The 24,361-nt window shown below is 37.6% G+C and overlaps 1 protein-coding gene across 2 annotated transcripts; it reads left to right on the top strand.

Moving 5' to 3' along the window:
• Window positions 1–4,592: 4,592 nt before the first annotated feature.
• tfr1b (transferrin receptor 1b) lies at window positions 4,593–24,345 on the top strand. Of its 2 annotated transcripts, XM_036558360.1 has the most exons (19): window positions 4,593–4,710; window positions 9,401–9,452; window positions 9,677–9,905; window positions 10,919–11,126; window positions 11,326–11,463; window positions 11,545–11,632; window positions 12,130–12,252; window positions 12,900–12,995; window positions 13,126–13,265; window positions 13,773–13,942; window positions 14,022–14,138; window positions 16,489–16,574; window positions 16,677–16,740; window positions 17,295–17,362; window positions 18,882–18,946; window positions 19,444–19,534; window positions 19,686–19,907; window positions 20,454–20,606; window positions 20,798–24,345. In XM_036558360.1, exons 2-19 carry the CDS (start codon window positions 9,408–9,410, stop codon window positions 21,038–21,040), a joined length of 2,346 nt encoding a protein of 781 aa, XP_036414253.1. In that variant the 5' UTR covers window positions 4,593–4,710; window positions 9,401–9,407; the 3' UTR covers window positions 21,041–24,345. The 2 variants fall into 2 exon arrangements, with proteins under 2 accessions (XP_036414253.1, XP_036414252.1); XM_036558359.1 differs by lacking the exon at window positions 4,593–4,710 and having other exon boundaries at window positions 9,304–9,452.
• Window positions 24,346–24,361: the final 16 nt, after the last annotated feature.

Below are 24,361 nucleotides of genomic sequence, written 5' to 3' on the forward strand. Positions count from 1 at the left end.
CACTGTGTAGTGAGGTGAACACCCCCTTAACACTGGATAGTCTCTGGGTGATAAATGTCAAGGCTTTACAAGAGTTAAACAAACATATAATTTGCTTATCATTGTAAACTGGCTGTTATCTGTCAGGAAATGCCTGTCTAGAAGTTCTTAGAAGGTAACAGTTCATGATAAATGAGGTATGCAGTAGTGTAGAGACGTTTTCCACTGGGGTAGTATGTACCACGTTTACAGTGAGTAAATATGCACTAGGCCTACTTACTGTAAAGGAAATGGAGTTTCGAATGAGTAGACTAGAGTTAGGGTTAACAATAAACTATGGAGGAAACTCTCCCTGCACATTGTTCTAGGACAGTGAACTAAAAGGTGTGAACAAAGGCTTCATTCATGGGAGTCAGATTTCAGTCTCTCGTTCCTGCAGATCTGTCTGTCAAGTCATTATTTCCAGGAACTGTTTTGTGTCTGTACTTTGCACAGTTGCATAGCACCTGGCATAGTAAGCTCACAGTGTTTAAAGGGCCCGTGTCACTGAAAACATAATTTTTTGCACTTCTTGAAATAAAAGAGTTTGATGTAGCATGTAAACACTGTTTAAGTTTCACAATGTGCCCTTCACTTTTGTGTTTAAACTGCCTATTTTGAATCCATTGTTTTTGTGATGTCACAAAAACCAATATGCCTAGGAATATTTGTACACAGCTTTATGTTTTACGTCAAAATGTCTCTATACGTCTATCATTGTTGGTACATTTATATACATTTTTGTTACTGCTGAAAGTTCATGTACTTTAGACATCAAAAATATCTGGAATAATGAAATAATAATAATAATAATATTTATTATTATTATATTATGATAATATTTATAATAATAATAATAATCATAATAATAATAATTATACTAATTAAGTTCCAGAGTCGTGTAAAAGCTATTGTAATATTGTAAAAGCTATTATAGTAATAATGAAATCAGTTCAAACTAAAACAAAGCCAACATTGTCAAAGTGCCAAAGTCGGGAACCTCCCTGCAGCTCTGCACACAATGGGTTCCCGACTTTAAAGGACCTGTATGCCTCATTTTTATTGTTAATTATTTTGTTTTACTCCCTGAAATCCCCTTTTGTGTACCAAAAACAGTCCTAATTCACTTTTACATGACTACTTTTCAAACCCTCTTTATTCCTTAGAATGAAACAGGTTGTTTTCTTACTGTGCCAAGACTAAAATATGTAAATGAATCCTGTTCTGATTGGCTGCCCTACAGTGTGCCTCATTCAACCGGAAAAAAATTCATTCAAAAAATTTCCTCATTCAAAAATTGGAGCCCAGGCAGAAACACTCTTTGTAACTTCAATGTGAATGGGTGGAGCTAATCTGCTACAGGCCTGAAGAGGCAAATATATGGTTTTTGTGATGTTACAGAAACAGTTACTGCAAAATGGGTTGTTTTTGTAGCTTAGTTCCTACATATGGACCACGCAGTGAATGGAACTATTTGAAACTTTAACAGTGTTTATGCACTACATCAGATTGTGTAGTGGGGAATTTTTTTGCATGATACAGGCCCTTTAATGACCCTTAAAGAAAAGTATACTTAAAGTTAATTTTATTAGATAAACCTAAGTAAAGTTCAACTATATTCCCCAAGTATAATTTGTGGAGTGAGTATACTAATACCAATGTACTGGTAGTATACTTGTAAGTGTACTATTTCATACTTCCTGAGACTAAATTCACCCACTTTTTAATTTATAAAAGTATACTTTTAAGTATTCTTTATGTGTAAGAGTAAAAAAAGTAAAGTTTGAATACACAACTAGTTTATATATAAGTTTTATTTTGTACTGCAACTATACTAAAGGTAAACTTATAAATATACTGTTCATTTACTAGTTATGTACTTCTATATTTATCTATCTATACATTCTTCCCATGTTTTAGTTTATTAAAGTACACTTTTAAGTATTTTACTCTCAGTAAACTATTCGTTTAATAGTTTTTATACTGCAGTTATACTTGTAGGTTTTCTTTAAATTAACCTAATGTGATACTTATAGTTTACTACTTATATATTATTTTTGCACTTTAAAGTATAACCACTAGGTATCTATTTAGGTGGTTATTTATACTTGAAATATACCTTAACAGTACTTTAATTAGACCTGAAGTTAACTAATATGAACACTACCAGTAGACTATATATAAAATGTTTACAAGACATACTCAGTATTAAGAACACATTTGTTTTCCTCATAAATCAGAATTCTCAAACAAATATTGATTGAGTATTTGATGCCAAAATATCAGACATTCCAGTTCAAAACAATAAACAAAAAGCACACACAGTCTGTAGGGAAGTGTGATATTAAAATTGTGTCAAGCAACTTCTCTTACATCAGCCCCTGGCTGCCCACAAACAGGTTGTACTTCTTTACAATTTACATAAATTATCAGTTCCACAAATGTGCTATTCACTCTAAACTGTTTCACAACAAACTACAAGCCCATAAACTTTATGTATAAGGCAAGATTACTTACTTTATACTTTTCTTAAGTCTATCTCGATCAAAAGATTAAGTACAAGTGTAGGCCAAATACACTTAGACATTTCTGTATACCTGTCAGCAGCCGAGTATACTTAAAGGGGAATTCCACCAAGTTTTCAAAATTTCGGAATAGTTCAGTCCTTGAGTTGTAAACAGCGTCATTCAGTGGTTTGAATGGGTTTGATGTGAAATGGTTCATTGTAGAGAAACTTACCGACTCAGATTTCCCTACAGTGGTGGTGATAGGAACCAGGGGTCACATCGTCTATAACACAAATATAGCCATTTTATTTACTGTCCAAAACCACCAGTGAACCCACACGTGTCTCTTGAGTTTTTGTATGTAATGTCAATGATAGTAAAATAGCCATTAATCTGAAAAATAAATTAAAAAATAAATTGATTAAAATACATTTTAAGCCAAGAGTTTTTCACAAAACTACGATAAAACAATGTGTCAGACATCAGGCACCATATATCTAACCATATTACGTAATAACTTTATGTGAGGGAGCTTTCAGAGGCATTAAGATCTACAGATGTCTCATTCTTATCACCACCACTGTGAACAGTTCAGACTCGGTAAGCTTCTCTAGAATGGAGCGTTTCACACCAAACCGCTCTGGACGACTACATGTTTATATCTCAACTGTATAATTATGCAGAATGTTTGAAAAATTGGTGGAGTTACCCTTTAAGTATAAGTTTGTTTAGTCTGTCTCTGATAAGAGCATTAAAAGTAAACTGAAACTCACTTATTTTTAGTTTATACTAATGACACACTTGAATAAACTTCTTTTTATTAGGGGATGCTGTATGGCAGACACTGTGCAGATTATTGTAGTTACCAAAACGTGCAGATTTATTATAATGTTCTGTGTGCACTCATTAGCTCAAGACAGAAGAATGGTTCTTCAGTGTTTGTTTTGCCTACATCAGATGATTTTTTCCTGTCCCAAAAGGGCCTGTAAAACGAGGAAACGTTCTGCAGGAATTGTGAGGAGCCTACGTGACAATCGCCATGACTCACAGTTCTCTGTTATCTGTGCAGGAGGAGCAGCAGTGGGAGGAGACCGCGACTACCAGTGATGTGAAGTTCGACTCAGTTCGCCGAACCGATTCTTTCCTTCCGTTTCAACGATTCAAACGTCCGATCTAACGATTCCTTGAGTCAACAAGCGAGTGAATCGGATGCTCGTTACTTCTTCTCACTTAGATTTTCAAAAAATAATATCAAGATGGACATTGAGGAGTGGGGATTAACTGCAGGCGTGCTGGGTTAAATTAGTTAAAGGGGAACTCCACCCTTTTTTTTAAAAAAAAATTCTGCATAATTAGATGCTTAAATCATTCAGAGTGATTTGGTGTGAAATACCCCGCAGTAGTGTTAAATGGAACCAGACGTCCGCCTCTAAGAGCTCCCTCACTTGAAGTTATTACATGAGATGAGGTTATGAATACTCAGCCTGATGTCTGACACATTGTTTTACAGTGGTTTTGTGATAAAGATTTGGCCAAAAACGTATTTCAGTCAATTCATGTTTAATCTATTCATGGTGGAGGGATACACGAGGGATGTTCTAACGCAAAATAGCCCCCAAAGAAAATCATTAACATTATAAAAACTCAAAAGACACGTGTAGGTTCACTGGTGGTTTTGGATAGTAAATAAAATGGCTACATTGCGACCCCTGGTTCCTATCCTCACCACTGTGAAGAAATCAGAGTATGTAAGATTCTCTACACATGAACCGTTTCACATCAAACCACTCTGGATGACTCTGTTTAGACCTCAGTCACTGAATTATGCCCCTTTAAAATGGGCTAAAATTGACTTTGAACTTGAAATAGACTTTGGTGCATTTTGTACATTTAAGGCAAGATGGCGTTTTTCTTTTTAAATATGGATTGTATTATTATGCATAATGAATTACGTCGCGATATAGGTGATACAATGCAAAACTTCAGCTGGATTCATTCAGATGAATCAGTTCTTATGAATCTGTGCCTTAAAAAACTGATTTAGAGAAAAGAATCGGTTCAAATGATTCGCTGACGACTCGCTTGACAGACGGTCTGCAAGAACAGCGTGGAGACAGACCGCGTGTTTCTCGGGGAGCAGCAGAATTAAACCTTAGAGCCCCTCTTATTTCAGACTTATTTTCAGGTGAGACTGTTTCTTTAAACGTTTAAAAGGTTAAGTGACTTAAGCGAGTGACGACTCTAAAATGTAACGTTAGTGTTTTTCGTACAATTTTCACATTATGTCACATTATGTAGTGTCTGCAGCGCTGCATAGCCAACATAACCTAGCTAGCCTAGCTAGGTTAACAAGCTAGCCTTTTTTCCTGTAGAGGCTGAAGCCGGCTTCCTATTTTAATTTCCCCTTTCCACCTTAAATGGTTAAATCCAGCGTGCTGCGCCATTTAAGGTGGAACTGGAAAATTCGAACAAGACGCTGGCGAACAAGAAGTCATTCATTCCCTCAAAGACGTTTCTTTTAATAATAGTGGATCAGGATGCTCTGAATAACCAGGCTGGATGATCGTGCTTTTCCATCATATAAACGGCCTCTAAAGGCAATAATAATGCATAACGCTACTAGATAATTAATATTTTATTATGTTGTTTAGCTTAGCCAACGTTGCTTCCGTTACTAACGTTACCTACGCTATATAATCTAGCTACGTTAACTAACTAGTTAGCCGCTTAGCCATATTAGCTGTGTGCTCAGAGAGGGTGGCCGCAGTTATTAAACCTAACTAACAGTGCTATTCTGAAGGCTTCTTGAATTATGTGTCTGATTTATATCATCTGAAATAAAAGCGTGACTAGGTTAAATAATGTTAGCGTCAGCTAGTTCATTTGAGTGTATATCTAGCAGGCCAGGCCATAGTGTTAGCATAACGTTACCTGCTAGGAAAGGGCAAGTTAGCATTACCTGCGTGTTTAGTCCCTATGAAGCAGCTTTAGTGCTAATAATGCGAGCTTAGTCAGATGTTTTCATGTTAAACTAGCTTTTCCTTTCGTTTAACTAACGCATTATTAATGAATAAAACTCAGTTGATCGGTTAAGAGCGTTTTGGGTTGAATATGTTTTGGTGACCTTGATGCCATTTAGCTTGCACTGCCATAATACTGTAGAACCACATGGCGAGTCCAGCCTTGGAGATACAGCTGGAGCACTTATTGCATAAGAACAGTATTTGTGTATTTACAGAGAGATTTCAATATAAAATAGAGAAGTAAAGGTGTTTTAAAAAGACAAAATATATTACTTTAAAAAAAAGATGGTTCTTCAAAGGTTCTTAAGTAAAGGCAGTGGTTCTATGTAGATGCAGGAGTTGCATGCTCAAGTAGTTCTTTGCATGGTGAATTGGTTCTTCAGATTGTTGGAAAATGTGTTGTGTTCGGTTCTGTTTTGAAAACTTTTTGGTTTGGTTCTGTATAACACCAAAAAGGGTTCTGCTATTGTTCTGATGTCAAGCTTGTAACAATAGAAGAACCTATTTTGGTGATATATATAGAACCATTTTCAAAGGTTTCTATATAGAAACATATACAACACATTCTCCATCGATTTTAAGGATCATTCAAGCATGCAGTGGTTCTATATAGGACTCATGGTTCTGATTAGAGCCACTCCCTTTACTAAAGAACTCTTGAAGAACCATCTTTAAAAACATTGTGGTTGTGAAAAGACTGTGCTAAGCCTTAATCCACAGTCTTATACTTGGTTTACTGTACTAAGACCCAGTTAATTGATGCTTATGTTGTGCAATGCCAGTTTCTTAGGTTTTCACAGGGCCACCAGAACACTTGATCCATTATCGTTTAAGATTAATTAATTCTTGAATTATGTGTAAAATCTCGTTTGATTCAGAAATCCTCATCTCACTTGGTCTTAGGCTTGTAGGCTACTTAACATCAAGAATAAGTACATGCCGGTCCTAGGCTTCACTTTCTGGCAATGCATCATTCTAACTTACAAACTCATTAGTGAAAAACTCAAGCATTAGTGGCCGCATCATCTCTCCTTATAAAAGGAAATACTGATCTCCTCATGTATGAGATGGGCTTGTTCTCGAGTTTCACCACCCACAGTTGAATGTAGAGCACTTGTAGATTATATTAGAATGAATATATCGCAGCTGTCAGAACAAAACCATCTCAATTTTTTTGTCGTTTTTCAGTTTTTGACATAATTTGAAAATACTTGGTTCCCTTTACATTGTGTGTAAATTTCATGACCATTGAACCAAAAGAAACAGCCCAGAATTACTTGGAAAAAAGTCTGGTTCCATTGACTTACATTAAAAGTAAAGTAGGTGTTTTCCTTCTCCTGTAAAGTTGGAGATACAAGGTTTTGTTCCAACAGCAGCGATATAAATGCAGTTGTATGTCTGGACATGTAATAGTTGTTTATCAGTTGTTTTTGGATGCTGATATAACTAGGCTGCGCGTGACGTCGTCAGTGTAGCACACTAACCTTTGATGGCATATAGTGTTGCCACATTTTAACAGTTTCTGTTTACCAGTGTATGTTTGGGTGATTTTGATTCAGATTATTGAACAGCAGCGGCGCCATGCGCCCTGCGCCAGTCTGGCGCCTTTCTTATCTTCCAGTGTTTTGAATGTTTTCAGTTGTAAATAATGTTGCAAACAGTGCAAGAGTTCATTGAAATTTGATTTTCTTGCCAGTGGCTCTGCCTCTTCATATTGACCTGCATATAAAATTAATTAGGTTAGATATCGGAAGCATATGTTCTATCCCTTCATGCATTATTGCTTAAGATAATCAGACCAGGCCATAGCGGACAAGACCTAACTGGATCTCAACATGCATTCAGAGACTCTCTCTGTGACTCTCACATGCTCTGTGATGGTAATGTGATATGCTGTGGGGAACAAAAACCTTAAACCATACACTCAAGGATTCTTTAGTAAAGAAAATGGTTCTTTATAGAACGATGAGCACTCAGAGAACCCATTGCATGATTAAAGGGTCCTTTGCATCGTGAAAGGGTTCTTCAGATATAGTACACTCTCTTTTACACTCTTACAAAAAAGAGAGTTCGTCAAGGATTCTTTGGTAAAGAAATAGGTTCTATATACAACAATGAGCACTCAAAGAACCCTTTGCATGATTAAAGGGTTCTTTGCATCATGAAAGGGTTATACAGATATAGTACAGTATACAGTATAGAACTGTGGTTCAAGCTTTAGCACAGTCTTTTTACACTCTTAAAAATTAAGTTATTCAAGAGTTCTTTAGTAAAAGGAAATGGTTCTATTTAGAACCATATAAAATCCCTGCATGCTTAAATTGTTCTTAAGGTTAATGGAGAATGTTATATATGGTTCTATATAGAACCTCTTTGAAAAGGGTTTTATATGGCATCAAAAAGGGTTCTACTGTTGTTACGATGTCATGCTTGTACCAATAGAAGAACCATTTTCTTGTGCTATATTGAACCCTTTTCAAAAGGATTCTGTTTAGAACCATCTACAGCACATTCTCCATCAATCTGAAGAGCCCTTTCACCATGCAGAGAACTCTTTAATCATGCAGAGGGTTCTTTGAGTATTCATGGTTCTATGTAGGGCCATTTTTTTTACTAAAGAACCCTTGAAGAACCATCATTTTTAAGTGTGTGTGCCATGCTTTATGAGAAAATGTTCTTGGGTCACATAGAGGTTAAAAATATTCCTGTTCTGGTCTTGTAGCTGCTTGTTTAGCTCGCAGACGAGGAAGTATTGTGGTAATAGGATTCCCCTGTGCAGTTCTAAGGAAGAGAAATGTGTGAAACTTCATGATCTTAGAAAAACATTCATGCAGGGACATTCATAAAGGGGTCATATTGAAAGTGATTTTTTTTTTATTCTCATGTTTGAGTGGTTGAAGTTTTGTTCCTTGGTTGGAAGTTGTTCTTTTTTAGTCTCCATATCAGATGAGGGATGAAGTTTGAACCTGGGGGGATGGTTGGATACTTATAACTGTCATTTAGTCCAGTTGTCGAGCATAAAGCATGAGTTAAAGGCTGTTCTATAACGAGGGAACATCTTGTGCTTAGTCATTATCAGAATGAGTCATTAACTTCAGGATCTGACCTGCCTGGTAAATGTGCTGCAGTTTCGACATAACTGGTCTTTGTAAAGGGAGAAAAATGACAGTTGCTTGTGAAACTCAGTGGTTGAAGAATTGGCGGGAACTGGGGCATTGTGGGGGATTTTTTTAAGGAAGTCATGTTCGTCTTCTGCAGAACTTCATTGTTTCATTTCTTTGCGGCTTGAGTGCTTTTGAAAGCTTGAGCGGCAAAGCATGTTGAAACCTTTGCTGTTGTACCGTAGTTTCAGTACTATATGTGTTGTCTTCTGCAGGTATGTTCAGATCTGGTGTAGGTTTACTGTAGATTTGTATTTTCATAATCTAACTACAGTAAAACCTTGTCAGTCTCATCTATTTGACAGCTGCTGTGGTCTGATAATGTGCTTCATTATGTAATATATGGAACATAATGTAGCTTCTTAAACACTCACAGTGGCTGGCCTACAATGATATGCTGGGGACTGAAGTAGCAGTGCACTGCAGTTATTTAATTCCCGTATTGATTTTTGTCTTTAGCATGTTTACAACTGGCTCTGATGTCCAGAAAATCTTGACACACTACTGTTTTTTTTTGTTTTTTTTTCCCTGACTTCCAAAAAAAACAAACCTTGACCTTTGGAACCGGACAGACGTGCATATAAGGTTGCGGAGACCGCAGGAGAGGCAGATTCTTTGAAGAAACCTCTTCTGTTCTTGTGCAGCTTTGTGCTCTCTTCTCATTTCTCTTGTCCCCCTCTTTCTTTTTCAGGTCTGTCATGGCAGGACCAATTAATCAAGCAAGAGCGAAGATTTCTAAAATAGTAAGTATTGAAAAGAAGAGTTAGACATTTCAAATGCAACTGTACTAAAAAGTCTGTCTCGTTTCTCATCTTTTATTCTTTTCCTTTCAGTATTTTGTGATGCATATAACAAGAACAAAGAGCAAATTTAAAAATAGCAAGCGCCGTTTTTAAAAAGAGGAGTCGGTGTTGAAGAGTAAGGGTAAAAAAGATATTTCTGATCTTTTTTCTTTTTTATATCGCAGTTTAATGGGGAACCACAGTCGTACACGCGCTTCAACCTGACCCAGAATGTTGATGGGGAAAGTAGCCATGTGGAGGTGAAGCTCTCTGGTGATGGTGAGGAGGAGATGGACGGGACTGAGGCTGGACATGGCCATCCTGCCAGCACTTACCGCTTACCACAGAGACCGCTGCGCCCTTACAGGAACGTGTGTTATGGAGCACTAGTAGTTCTGCTCATCTTCCTTGCTGGTAAGATGCTGCCACAAGTCGTGATTCTGTGATCAGTTTGGGGTGCGGTGATCAGTTGACAAAGTCTAGTAATTGTCAATGATGTCATACATATAATTGGGCCCAAATATTTGAGACCACTGTGAAAATGCTTTTATTCTGTATTCTTTTCTAAATAAAACCCCACCATTTTCATCACAAATGATATCCGCATAAAATTTTTTGTGAATAGTAGAATCCTAATGTTTACGTGAATTTCAGAACTTCTTAGTATTTGGTACATCCCCTTTTTTGCTTTTCCCCCTTCCATAGATCCAGTTGCCTGAATATGGAAGTTATAAGACTAAAAATAATCTAATCTTTTTATACAAAGGCCTTAACATGGTCATTTTCCAAATTTGCTTTGGTTTCATTTTCATTTTGTTATAATTTTTCTTTGTTTTAAATTTAAGATTCAAACACTTTTGTTTATTTCCAGGTTTAAACGTAAAACTTTTTGACTCTACTGTATTTATGTACAAAGTATTTGGATATTTGTGCTGTGTTAAAAAATACATTGACTCTATTATGTTAAGAAACAAAATATAAAACCAAGTGACGTTTGTTTTAAACAGACCATTCCAAGATCGTAATTAATAATTAATAATTAAGTTTTCCATCAAAATGCAGGTGATGTGTTTTCAGAGTTATCGTTTGAGCAGTTTCTTTGCAGACATTCCACCTCTGTGCTTAACAGTACCTTTAGTGCAGTCCGTTTTAAGTTTTTCACTTTTTGTGATCAGTTTGATGTTATGCTAAAAGTGTTTTACTCTGAATTTAATGTATTCTGTTAAAAATTTCATGAAGTAACCCATTAAAGTTCACTAATACTTGAATGGATAGTGTCCAATTTCCTTCTGCAGTCACTGAAACTATAAAAAAAACAAAAAAAAACCAGTTTTTTACACTATAGCAAGCAACTATATATCATTTGTTGCTGCTTGCCTTGCCTGGCACAGATTGGCACTAATGGATGTGTTTCTTTTGTGTATCAGGTTACCTTATTGGTTACGTGACACATCGCAAACCTGAGGCCAGCAAACTTGCTGAGACTGGACCGGGAGCATGCACCACAGATCAGCCAGATGGAAATCAGGAAGAAGGGGTCATTGCTGTTGCCCCTGAGCCCTCTCTGGACTGGAGTGACCTCACAAGCATGCTGCAACGGAGTCTGTTATCCAGCGCCTTTGATAATCAGTTAAGGTACTTAAGCTTCGTAGGAGTGGTGCTTTGCATCAGTGACACTGAGTATCCTTGTCACAAAGTACAGAGAAACATGTTGAAATTGTCTTTGGTAATTAACTGTGTGCTGCTGATGCTGCACTGGAGTATTCATTTAAGATTAGCATAAAAACAAGTGCATTTCTAATACATTTCTACCTACCTGCCTGCCCCTCCCCAGGAACTTTGCCATGGATAGCCATGAAGCAGGCAGTAGTGGTGATGAGGTGCTGGCCAACAAAGTGTTGGACATTTTCAAGAGCCTGGATATGAACCCATGGATTGACGAGCACTATGTTCAGCTACAGATGCCTCCACCGTCAGTACCGTGTGCAAACGTTACTCTTCAGCCCGTGTTTCTAATGCCCGTTTACTAATATACTGTCTTGTTCACAAACAGGAGCAATCCAAACAAAGTCCTATTTGGTTCTGACGAGATTGGACCGACAAAAGGATACTTGGCTTACAGTGCTAAAGGAACCAAAGAGGTAGGATATTGTACAGGCTTATTGTTCTCGAAAGAAGGCGTGTCTTCAGGAAACATGACACAGCTTTTATTTATATGGAAATAATGCAGTTAGGAAGGCTTCAGTGGAGCTGCTTTGGATGGAAAGGCAACTTAGTGTTTAGTGCTGCGCTAAGCTCCCACACAGAAAGCTATTACTGATGCCTCAGATATTGTTTTATGATAGTTTTGAGAATTTTGGTGTAACACTTTATATATTTTTTTTAATACAGAGACATGTACATGCAAGGCATTGGGAGTGTTTCATATAAGCTCTAATAGACAGACAGGCAACTTTATTGTATTATACATTGTATGTCTCTGTTATGAAAATATAGTGTGGAAGTCTATATGTTCTACGTCAAGCAATACAAATCAGCTTTCATTCAAAAAGATAAGTTCATGTTAATATCCTTTGAGGGCCACACTGTGTGTGTTAAAGTATTGCTCTCAAAATTGACATGGGTGGTCTTCTGACAGGGAAAGGTGGTGTATGCTAACTATGGCCAGAATGAGGATCTGAAGTACCTGCGGACTGCTGGACTGGATCTCACAGAGAAGATTGTTCTCATGAGAACTGGGCAAATCAGCCTGGCAGAAAAGGTAATACAAAATCTCAGTTTCTGGCATACCTTTATGGGGCCCACATCATGGAAAACTGAAAGTTTGATGTAGGATGTAAACACTCAAAGTTTCTAAATGTCCCAATCACTACGAGTTCATGCAGGGAAACCAAGCTTCAAAAACAGCCCATTTTGAATGAATTGTTTTTGTGATGCCATAATAACCGACACATTTATGTATTTCCACCTATGCTTTAGCCCTGTTATGCCTCAGTTGAACCACTTTTGGAATGAGCCCGCAATTCAGGGCAGCCAATCAGAGCTCATTTACATACATCAGTCTTAAAGGCCCAGTAACAAAAAACGCCTATTTAGTTAAAGGGATAAAGGAAGATTTAATTAAGATTTAATTTTGTTTTTGGTGCATTAAATTAGAAGTGTTATAAGTACCAGAAAAATGTAGGATATGGCTCTATGGAAAATCTCTGGGCAAAGTATTTGCTGAAGAAAGTCTTGTTATAATGGTTTATGTTTAGTTTATGTTTTGTATTATCAAAACAAATCATGAAATTTGATTTCTATACTGAATTGAAATATTTTCTAAATAAACTGTAATTAAATCATTGTTAGGTCAGAGATTCATGCTTCTGTTTTCCTGTCTTGGCCTGACTGTTGTCTCGACCTTAGGTTGCCAACGCTGCTAAGTTTAATGCGTCTGCAGTTCTGATCTACACAGAACCACCTTTCAACAGCTTTGACACCAGCACTGATCTTTATGGCCATGTAAGTCCTTGTGTGGTAGCTCAGTGCCATCATGGCTTATTAAGATGAAATGCCTTTCTCTTCGATTTTAGCTGTATTCTTCCTCTTCCTTTGCAATTATCTTAAATGCTGTGTGTCTTTTTCACTGCAGGTCCACTTTGGAACCGGTGACCCTTACACTCCAGGGTTTCCTTCCTTCAACCACACACAGTTCCCCCCTGCCAAATCCTCAGGCCTGCCTGAAATACTGGCACAGACAATCACCGCAGATATGGCCCTCAAAATCCATCAGTAAGTTGAAGGGCACTAAAAGATAATAGATGAACTATTCCCAAGTGGAGCTGATTATCACTCTAGCAATGGAAAGTGATTCACTGACTAAGACAATAGTTCTATATTCTGGTTTAAGATGTATGGTATGGACAAAATACTGCAATTATTACACATTGTGAGTGCACTATATCTTCTAGTATATTGAAAGCACTTTAGTGAACCCTTGATTTGGTGTTTCGGACTGATTGGACCAAAGTTTATCGATTGGATTGTGTGTACGCCTTTATATTTATCAGACCATCCGGGGAACATCTTTGATTGGGTAGGGTGCTCATAGCACACAATGAAACATGGGTTAGATGCTTATTCCACTTTTTTGCACTCTCAGTATTGCAAAAGCCAATCATGACAATGCTTGAGGTATGATATATTGTTTAGTCTTATTTTTTAAAGTGAAATATAGCGGATTGCAGTGAGAACCTCTTATGCTGGACATCGTATAATATTAACTGCTCTAAATCACAGGAAAATGGGAGGGAGTGACGCCCCTGAACACTTCAAGGGAAAACTAAAGGGCATCAGCAAGTACAGACTGGGAGGAGACGGTGACAAGATGACTGTGACTGTTAATAACGCTCTAGTTGACACGAAGATTCATAATGTCTTTGGAGTCATCAAGGGCTTCATTGATCCAGGTGAACTGCAGTCATAGATTTACTGTGCATTCTCGAACATGGCTGTGTACAGTATGAGCTCACTGGGTTATTTCTGCAGATCATTATGTGGTGATGGGTGCTCAGAGAGACTCTTTCAGCAAAGGCTATGCAAAGTCCACCGTCGGCACCTGCCTGCTGGTGGAGCTCGCCAGAGCAATCGCAGAGATGACGAAAGGTAGAGTGAAGCCTCATTCATCCACTAGGATTGGCCATTTTAGCCATTTTTGCTATTAGAGTGTCTGTATTTGTAGGAAATATCTAAATACCCAAATAAAGTTTTTATATTTTTATAAGTGAAATAAGAACATAGAACTTTTTAACATTTTGTTTATTGCATGTTTTAAGCATGTTTAATTCAACACTCTACCAGTTGATAACTCAGTATCACAGCTATAGACTATACAGATGTTTCTTTTTGTTTGAATGTTTTCAAAAGTGCATGTTGATGTTTAATGTATTATTATTCCAAATTGCCTTACCAGAATACTTTGCATCTTTAAGTTGTCAATCAGAGTGGTATGACATGAAATGCACCAATCTAGAGAAACTTACCAAGTCAGAACTCTTTACAGCAGTGGTGATAAGAGCCAGGTTCCCTCACAGAAAGCTTTTACATGAAAAGGTCGTTCCCACTTTATATTCAATGTCTCTAATGAGTATGTACTTACACATTAACATATGTCACAACACTGTAACTACTGATGATTGTCAATGTTACAGATGGATTACAGAAGTACAGCCTATGTAATTACACATGTGTATCAACTTTATGATGAAGATGAACTTTCCTGTAGTGTAGTGTTAAAGTTACACTTTAAAATAAGTGGACAGTTCCTGTGTAGTTGGTATGTAGGTACTGTGTAATAATGGAGTGGTAATATAGACATTGTTTTGGGGGAATGCGGCATTTAATTAATGTCATAAAAGTTACATGTTAAGATAAGGGGTCATCTTCTGCACTGTTACATATACATACAGAAAGTGGTTACAGTGTCACAGCACTAGCAACATTAACGCTAGCTAAATGTTAGGAAAGCTGGCAGATACAGTGTAAGTAATGTCTTAATGTAAGCTATTACATACTTTTACTGCTGGAAAAGAATTCAGAAAAAAAACCTGCTGTTCAAGTGATGACCACGTAATTACATTTGTTATTACCATTGTGTAATTGCATGAGAGAATAGGCTGTTGCAACTATTAAGATACACTTGTGTAATTACATAAAGTGTACTTCTGTAATCCATCTGTAACAGTGAATAAATCATTAGTAGTGTTGTTGCCTATGTTGTTCACATGTAACTACACAGTTATTAGAGACACTTAATATAAAGTGGGACCAAATGGTCATGAGTACCCTGCCTGATGTCTGAGACATTATATAGTTTTGAGAGGGGATTTTGGTCTAAAATTATTTTCTGTTTTAGTACACTAATGACAGAGAGGTACATGCAGTGTGTTATGAGGCAAAGTTGTCCCCAAAGAAAACACATTTCATCATTATCAAGGTAGCACCCGCTGTGTACTCCGGGCACAAACTGAAACAAAACCAAACAACCGAAACCTTCACTACTTACTTAAACTAGACTTTTCAGTCTGTTTCTCCAAGCTAAGCTTTTTAGCTCTTCAGTCGTTTCTTCTGGTGCTGCTGCTCCTCTAATTGGGGTAATTGGGGCCTAGGGGACGGGCTCATGCCATAATCAGTATTACATATAAAAACCCAGTAGACACGTGTAGGTTATTTTGGATAGTAATTACAATTATAGCAATTAAAGCTATATTTGCATTGTAGACACATCTCCTGGTTCCTATAACTACCAATGTAAAGAAATTAAGTTTCTCTATAGTGCAACATCTCACATAAAGAACACTCTGATTGGCTTTACTTTAATGACATTTTTTTTAGATTACCTTAGATTACCTTGAATTATGCAGAAATTTGTTGGAATCTGATTACCTAACCTTTTTATCACAGTTTATGACATCTCTATAGTTTATTAGGGGGAAAAACACCTGTACATACATGTAGTGTTCTTGATATCATTCTTCTAATAACAGATTTCTGTCTTTAAGACACTTGGGTGGAGCTTTGTATAATGGCACAGCAATTCTCATCAGTTTTTAGAATCCTTTTTTTGGCATTGGTTTGCCTGGATTTTTTTATTTTTTATTTTTTGGCCAGATGGTCAAGACTAGTTGGCACAATAAGCATGAAAGGATAGCACTGCAAGCTTTGTCAGCTGTGAAGGTGCTCAGACAAATAACATGCCAAAACAGCTATACAGACATGCAGTGACAGGGTAAAAAGGTGCCTACGACAACATTGTGTGTTGACTGTCATGGCATAAGTTGCTGATGATCTTGTCTGCACATGTCTGAAGTAAACATAAATGCAATAAAATGAGTATTTGTAATTTTTAATATGCATTTCTGTTGGCTACCTTGTAGATACTGTTCATCAGCTGTTATATTTCATTAAGACAATGTTGCTAAGTGGCACAAACTCTTCTTGTCCTCTGTCCTTGTAGCGGGGTTCAGGCCCAGGAGAAGCATTGTGTTCGCCAGCTGGAGCGCTGGTGATTACGGCAGTGTGGGGGCTACAGAGTGGCTGGAGGTACGTTTGATGCATGACATTTGGAAATGTAATATCACAATGTCATGTTTGTTATGGAGATTATTTAGATTTAAAATCTTGCTTATGATCTGTGTTAAATAGGGTTACCTGAGCTCACTGGACAAAAAAGCATTTACATACATCAGCCTGGACGGAGTGGTTCAAGGTACGTTAAAGGCCTCCATGACTGTTTTCCTCCTTTTCTTTCACGTTTTAATCACATCTAAAGCAATTAAATTGAAAAGCGTACTGACACACAATACAGTTGTAAGCAAAAGTTTAGGCACTTGTGGTTAAATAACATGTATTGTTGATTTTCCTAGTGAAAAGAAGTTAACGCTTCTTTTACGGAGAACAAACTTCTGCACACTTTAATGCACATTTACTGTTTAGTTGCTGAATTTAACATAAAAAAAAAACATGATGTTGCCTTTGCAAAAATTGTGGCACCTTGTATTTTATTATTATTTTCCTATATGTTAAAATCAGCAAGACTGTGCACTAAAGTCTACAAAAAATCCATATTTAAGTTTGTTCTCTGTAGAAGATGTTTTGGCCAGGGGTGTTCAGACGTTTGCATATGACTGTAGGTCAGAACGCATGCACACAAAACCCTAGTCCATGACGGTCTGTGTCAAAATATCAAGAACTAAATTATGTTGCATTCACAGTATCAGAATGTTTTTTTGTGAGAAAACCTTAAACACTATTTGTCTCCAGGACAGACCCAGTTCAGAGCATCAGCCAGTCCATTGCTGCACAGCCTTCTGAAGGACACTTTAAATGAGGTTGGAAGAAATGCTCGTCATTCAGTTTTTATATGTGAATATATATATATATATGGGGTGGGAATCTTTAGGCACCTTACGATTCGATTTGATTACGATTCAGAAGACTGCAATGCAATTATAAAACGATTATCGATGCATCTCGATGCATCTTTTTTCTCTATACACGATTTCTATCTTCCTACTGTCTGAGGACTTGGTAGTTTTAAAGCAAAGTATTTGTAATGATCCATAATGAAAATGCATTATGGATCATTACAAATACTTTGCTTTAAATATCTAAAATATCTTTTATTAATAAATCAAATGGAAGTGACGTGGCAAGTGAACTAGAAGGCTCTCATTCAGAGACACTGCTGCCACTCATCTGCGATAAAATGCGCTGTTGCCCTGAAATAAGATCCAGAGGCAATGGGTGTCCACGCAGCACGTTACAGCCACCCTTTTGGTCTCGTTGTAGAGAGTGGGGGGGTATTTTCGAGACTGGACGCTGAATCTCGGCTCCAAAGTGTGCAGCATAGCGCGAAAGCCCTGGCCCTGGACAGCAGGTCACATAGCACCGAGATCTGGCCTCGCCAGTAGCGAACGAAAAAAACAGATTAAGACGAACAGTTGGAGGACTTGTTCGCATTTATAAGCAGCGCGGTTGGTTAAATCTGCAACGAGAGACTAAAAAGTTGCGAAAATGAACTCGCTTCTCTTTCGTATTTTCCCGTTCCACCTTAAATGGTGCAGCAGTTACATTCGGCGCCTAAGGCCAGAATTTAAGGTGGAACGGGAAAATTAGAACAAGAAGCTGGCGAATGAGAAGCGACTTCAGCCTCGTAAAACAGCCGGACGCTGAGACATTTTAAAAGAAACTCTTCTAGTTTTGAAGAAAGGTTTTCTGGCGGAGACGGGAGGAAAGCGGCTATAACTAAAGCTTAAAGCAGATTAAAGTAGATCTGCGCTTTCGTTTATATTTTTAGCCCATACTAGGACATTATCCCATACTGAGACATACTGGACATTTAAATGTTGTGGCTCCTAAGGTGTTTTGACTTCGTTAAAAGGCAAAATGGCTCTTCTTATCATTTGTGTTGTGACTCCTGATCTAACCTGGCTTTTAATGCAGAGGGAGCCGGTCGGATTTCTCGCTCCTCCAGTAGTGTTTTTGTTATGTGCTGCCACAGACTGTCCGGGCGCTGCACTTTCCCACTTCCAGTTCAGCCTTTTGCGTTCCATTACCATTACGTTATAAATTCAATATTTAGAAAATCGATTTTTGACGTTGAATGAATCGATTCAGAATCGTTCACGTCCGCATTGTGATGCATCTAAGAATCAAGTTTTTCCCGCACCACTAATATATATATACACATATATATATATGTGTGTGTGTGTGTGTGTGTGTGTGTGTGTGTGTGTGTGTATGTGTGTATATATATATATATATATATATATATATATATATATATATTTGTGATTTGTATTGGTTCCCCACAATGCAGCTATTTAAACCTGTGTATCTCTTATTAAGCTGAAGACTGTAAGCAAATATGGAGACCTGTTCCAGTTTTCCTCTCCAAGAGATTTTGAAAACACGTGAGCACATTTTTACTGACTTCTAACGTTATTTATGATAGATTTGTGATAGTTTTGCTCATTCTGATTGCAGAAAGCAGTTCTGATGCTCCGTTTAGTTGTATGTGGTCTACCTAAAACTTTTTATTTAATTCTTGGTGTTCTCTTTTAATAACAGATAAAACATACAACCTTAAAAGTACACGGCCATAATACAGTATCAGTTGGGGATACATGATAATGTTGAAATTGTAAAGAAATCATCATATAATGTCTTTGTCAGACTTGATGTATTTATGGTTCTACAGAAAAGCAAAATGCTTGGGTGACGCTGGGTTTCCACGCTAAATTATCTACATTTAATCATTTTTACTGCATTTTAATCCTACAAATAATTACAAAATAACTATGCAAATCCAGATACGTATATGAAAAATATCAGATACTGGCATAAGCACACAATTCCCACATTGCTGCATCCCGAATATGAATATATTCTAATCTTACTTCTTTTGCAGGCTGGAAACCATGAGGATGGAGGATGGTGCCTATCCTTTCCTGGCTTTCTCTGGAATTCCCTCCATCTCCTTCCGCTTTGGCTCAGATCGGGTGAGTTTTGTTTAGTAAAAACATCTATGTTGACATATAAATAACATTTATTTATTTAATTTAATGACAGTATAAAGATGCATGAAGACAGTATGTGAACAGACGCTGGAGGTTTTCTATTAATCTAATTTTGATGGTTGTCATCTACCAGGCCTATGGCTATTTCGGAACAGCTCTGGACAATAAAGCCAACCTGGACATTGCCACTGGGCAGCAGTTGGGTAACGTCTGCGTGTCTGCAGCTCAGGTGGCTGGGCAGATGGCCCTCAGGCTGGTCCATGACCACATCCTGAGGCTGGATGTGACCTCATATACCCGCATCATCAGGAAGCATGTAGTCATGATCAACAGCCGTGTCAACCAGCTCAAACACGTGAGTAGAATTTTTTCCCTTGCATGCATTTTTATTATTATTATTATTATTATTATTATTATTATTTTATTTCTTTACTAATCCACCTTTTGTTGAATGCTGCTTCATCCTGTTTATCAGTGAATTAAGAAAAAAATCAATTTCCAAGCCTGGAAATGTTGTAGATTATAAATGGTTACATTTTGTAAATGCAGTTAAAGTCTTTTTTTCTTGTCTTTTGTGAGATTATTTATTAAATTTTATGAATTAGTATTTATTAATAGTGTAATAATACACAATTTCACAATATGATGTTCGTGGCAACATCAAATATATAAGCTTAAAAAAAAGTGAACTTTCATTTTGCTTTTGTTTTTTTTGTCAAAGTCCTGTTACCAATACAAGTCCACACCACTAGGTGAAAGCATAATTAATTAATGTATTGGGGTCTATTTTTTTTTTTATCTTTCTCTTTTTTGGAAATACTTTTACTGAAGTCATGAAAAACAGTCTAAAGTTTTGGATATTAGTCTTTAAAAAAAGATTTGTGCTCTGTTCGTCTTGCAGGCTGGCACCATGTCTGCACCTCTCTCGCCTAAGTGGCTGATGTCAGCAGTGGGGTCGTACAGTCGCGCCGCTGATTCTGTGATTAACGAGATTCAGAATAGTGATCTGGAGGACCAGGAGAAGTGTCGCACCATCAACAACCGGATCATGAGGGTAAACCTGTTCGTTCTGTCTGGCTAGTCACACGCAGTAGTCAGCAATTATGTGATTACGGTTATAGCTTTGCTTCTAGGCTAAACTAACAGCTGTCATCCTCACATTAGTGTCATGAGTTGTAGTTGCTCTTGTGTTTTGCTTTACATTGATTGACATGTTTATTCTAACCCATCACTTTCTCCCCACAGGTAGAGCACAACTTGCTGTCCCAGTATGTTTCTCCGAGAGACGTCCCTTTCCGTCACATCATCTTCGGCACCGGTGATCACACTGTGTCTGCGCTGACCGACCACCTGAAGGACCTGAAGGAGCAGGTCGTTGGGTCTGATGCCGACCTTTTGCGCAACCAGTTTGCCCTGACCACTTGGACCATCCAAAGCTGCGCCAATGACCTGGCTGGAGACGTGTGGGCTCTAGACAATGAGATCTAATGAGAGGAATGCTTTAGTTTGACATGCAGGCAGACCCGACCTCACTTTTTGAGTTTAAAACATCTACCACTTGGGCAGAGAGTGAAGCTAAGTGAAGGGTGCTTGTTCATTTAAGTTGATTTTCCCAGAACATCAGATGTTTAAAAAATAAAAAAAAATAATATTTTAAAAGTATATTTGCAAACAGGTCTGGCTAATAATCATTAACGTCAAATATCTGCTTTGAATTGAAGATCATTAACCAGTCCTGTATGCATTTGTATGGTGAAAAATCTGAAAGATTATCAGTTATATGAATTAACTTAACATGAATTATTCTGTTACGAAGTCCTGCTGAACTGCTTATCGCAAAAAAGTGAATTCTACTGACACAAAACCCGGGTTTGAGTTTCAGCTGAAGGCTGAAAGAACAGTGACTGATTAACAATGGTTTAACTCTTGTTAGTATTAAAACGTGCAGCCACGTTTAACAGACAAGATGAAGTGTTTCAGTACAAGGTCATGATCGTTTGCACTCGTTTGTCAGGTTCTAACAAGCTTAATTTTAATTCGACAATGTTTTCAGATGTGCTGTCTAGTCAGGTTTTTGAAGCACATGTGCTTACAAAGGCTTCCCTATTCATGGCTGCTAATTGGGTTGTAACCTGTTCCATTCGCACTTAATCTAAACCCTGCAACCAAAGCTCTTAGGGGGGTGAACCTCTGCCTTTGCCATTTATGTAAGCCTTACCGATTTGGCACTGAGAGAATCATGTTTGTTCCTTATTTATTTATCAGTGACAGTGTTCACTATAAATGTGTCTTCTTTTTATTATCGGAAGCAGTGCCTTCCATAATTGTGACGGTTATACTGTCAGTTTATAATAGCAGCATCTGCTATCAGAAATACGTGTTACCAACAGCTGTCACCAGAAATTGCTATTACAGGTGCAGGTGGTCACCAACCCAGAAACACTTGCTAGAAATGGAGCATAACCCTCTTTTCTAAAGAGGAAGTAGTAACCTTTCCTTTGGCACGGAACCAGGCTTAATGCTGACAGACACAGCACAGGTTCCCAGAGATTTCGAAGTGACCTATCTATGCTCTGCCTACAAATGCATTCTTTTGTAGCAGCTGTTGAGGTTCCAAGGTTGGGAAATCTTCTCATTGGAACCAGATGATAAATTGTACAAAGCTTTGTTCATGTTTAATGTTGTGTTTCCAGTTTAAAATGCTACATGACCAAATGTGTTGCAGCTAATTCTAACTAGGCACATTTGAAACGGCAGCTAATTTGACACAATGCGCACCTTAGCTTGAAACTACACCTGTACAGTGTAACTTGTTACATGTACAAATCATTTGTAATTAATAATGCACTATAAAATTAGCTAAACAACTGAGATGGAACACATTTGTGGGCGGAGCTTGGACGGGTCAATTAGGTTTAACATTCAAGGTTGGACTTCGTACAAGAACTCGTCTCTTGCGATCTGAAAGGAGGGGATAAAGCTTTTTAACCAGAGCAAGAATTTCTGGCCATTTCTGTGACAGAGCGTCTTTTGGAACATATATATTTCTATCCTGAAACATTATCGGGAGCAGTGTCTTCCATAATGTGAAGTGTGAAGGTAGTTTTTGCCTACCAGCGTGTATATATCGGGGGCAGTGTCCCTCATATTTCACTGTAGGGTGGATTAAATTATCGGGAACAGTGTTTCCCATAGTTTTTATACATATTTATTTTCATTTTCGATATTTGTGTGGCTTCTCTTTCTTTGTGTGTTATTGTTAAAGGTCTGTAAACTCTGTTGTCTTCCCTGTGGCCCTTTTCAGCTGGGTAATGTAGTGTGTTTGCTGTGTAGCTAAGGGTTCTCAAGTTTATGACCAGCAGGGAAGTAAAAGGGCGTATATTGTCTACTGTATTCTAGCATCATTACTAACAAGTGTTCTTGCATTTAAAGGAATACTCCAGCAATTTTCAGCCTAACCTCTATTTGCGGCGTCTGTAGCGTACAGTTAATTACCACGGACGATCACTGTGTCATGTTCCTTGTGCTTAGTACGACCCCTTGGCTTGAAGCGCAGTTAATGATAGAAGTCAGTGGACAGGTGATTGCTATTGACTTCTATTATACATTACATTTTAATCTCAGTTTTCTGTTATGAAATCTGTGGTAAGTGTTCATATCGCTGTTGTCGGAATAAAACCTTGTATCTCCACAATGGTAACTTTACAGGAGAAGGAAAAAACATGCTTTACTTTTAATGGAAGTCAGTGGAACCAGACTTTTTTCCAAGTCATTTTGGGCCGTTTCTTTTGGTCCATTCATCGTGAAGTTTACACACAATGTAAAGAACAGGCATTTTCAAATTGTCAAAAACTGAAAAACGTCAAAAATGGACAGCAGCGATTATGCTACAGATGTTGTAGATAGAGATTAAATTGAAAATGCTTGATTATTTTGTTAATGCTAGGGATTCTGAGAGCTTTTAAACAGTTTACAGTATATTACATTACATGCTACATTACCTGACTGGTATTGTGGTATTAAATGCTTATCATATATAGAATCTCTCTGGTTTCACCATCTTTCTGAAAAGGTGAATCCTGGGGAAGATGTAAACATCGAGTTCCCTCAGACCGCATTTATTCCATTTTCCCTTTCCAACTCAGCAGTTTAATATCCAGTGTAACTTCTTAAAATGATGCTTCTAGACTTCTCTGTGTCGCACTTTAGAGTTTCATGGTGGAAATCTGATACAGGTTGTGGTGTCTTTGCAGATTGATGGGACCTTTGGCTTCTTTTAGGCATCTGTTACTCCTCTTTGGTGGATTGTAATACATGAATCTCTCCTTGTCTTGGGGCACTTGGTTCAGTTTTACAGTATGTAGTTGTTCATGCTGAGCCCTATGATTGGCTGTTGTACGCTGTTTCTGCACGCATGAATTAGATGTCTTACAAACCTTATGCAGTACTGTGTTCAAATATGGAAATCCGGAGAATTTATCTGCATGCTTTAACTTCATAAAGGCGTTATGCACAAGTTTTATTATGCTCAGAGATTACATTGGTCTTTTCCAGTTATTGACAGTTTCACATTTATCAGGTTTAACAAGTAAACATGGCTTTCCAGTACAGACTTGTTTTTCAGGTAGAAATTTTAAGCCATTTTCACGATTTATGTTAAAATTCAACATTATGTGGTTGAAGTCATGGATTGTCAATTAGCCATTATGGTGGTCTATATGAATTGGAAATACTGTCTTGAACCCAAATGAATGTCTTTGCTGTGTAATAAACATGGTATGCGCTTACTGTGACCTGCAGTGTTTCTCT

This window comes from Colossoma macropomum, unplaced genomic scaffold (genome assembly GCF_904425465.1).
Source record: "Colossoma macropomum unplaced genomic scaffold, Colossoma_macropomum, whole genome shotgun sequence".
Classification (NCBI taxonomy): domain Eukaryota; kingdom Metazoa; phylum Chordata; class Actinopteri; order Characiformes; family Serrasalmidae; genus Colossoma; species Colossoma macropomum.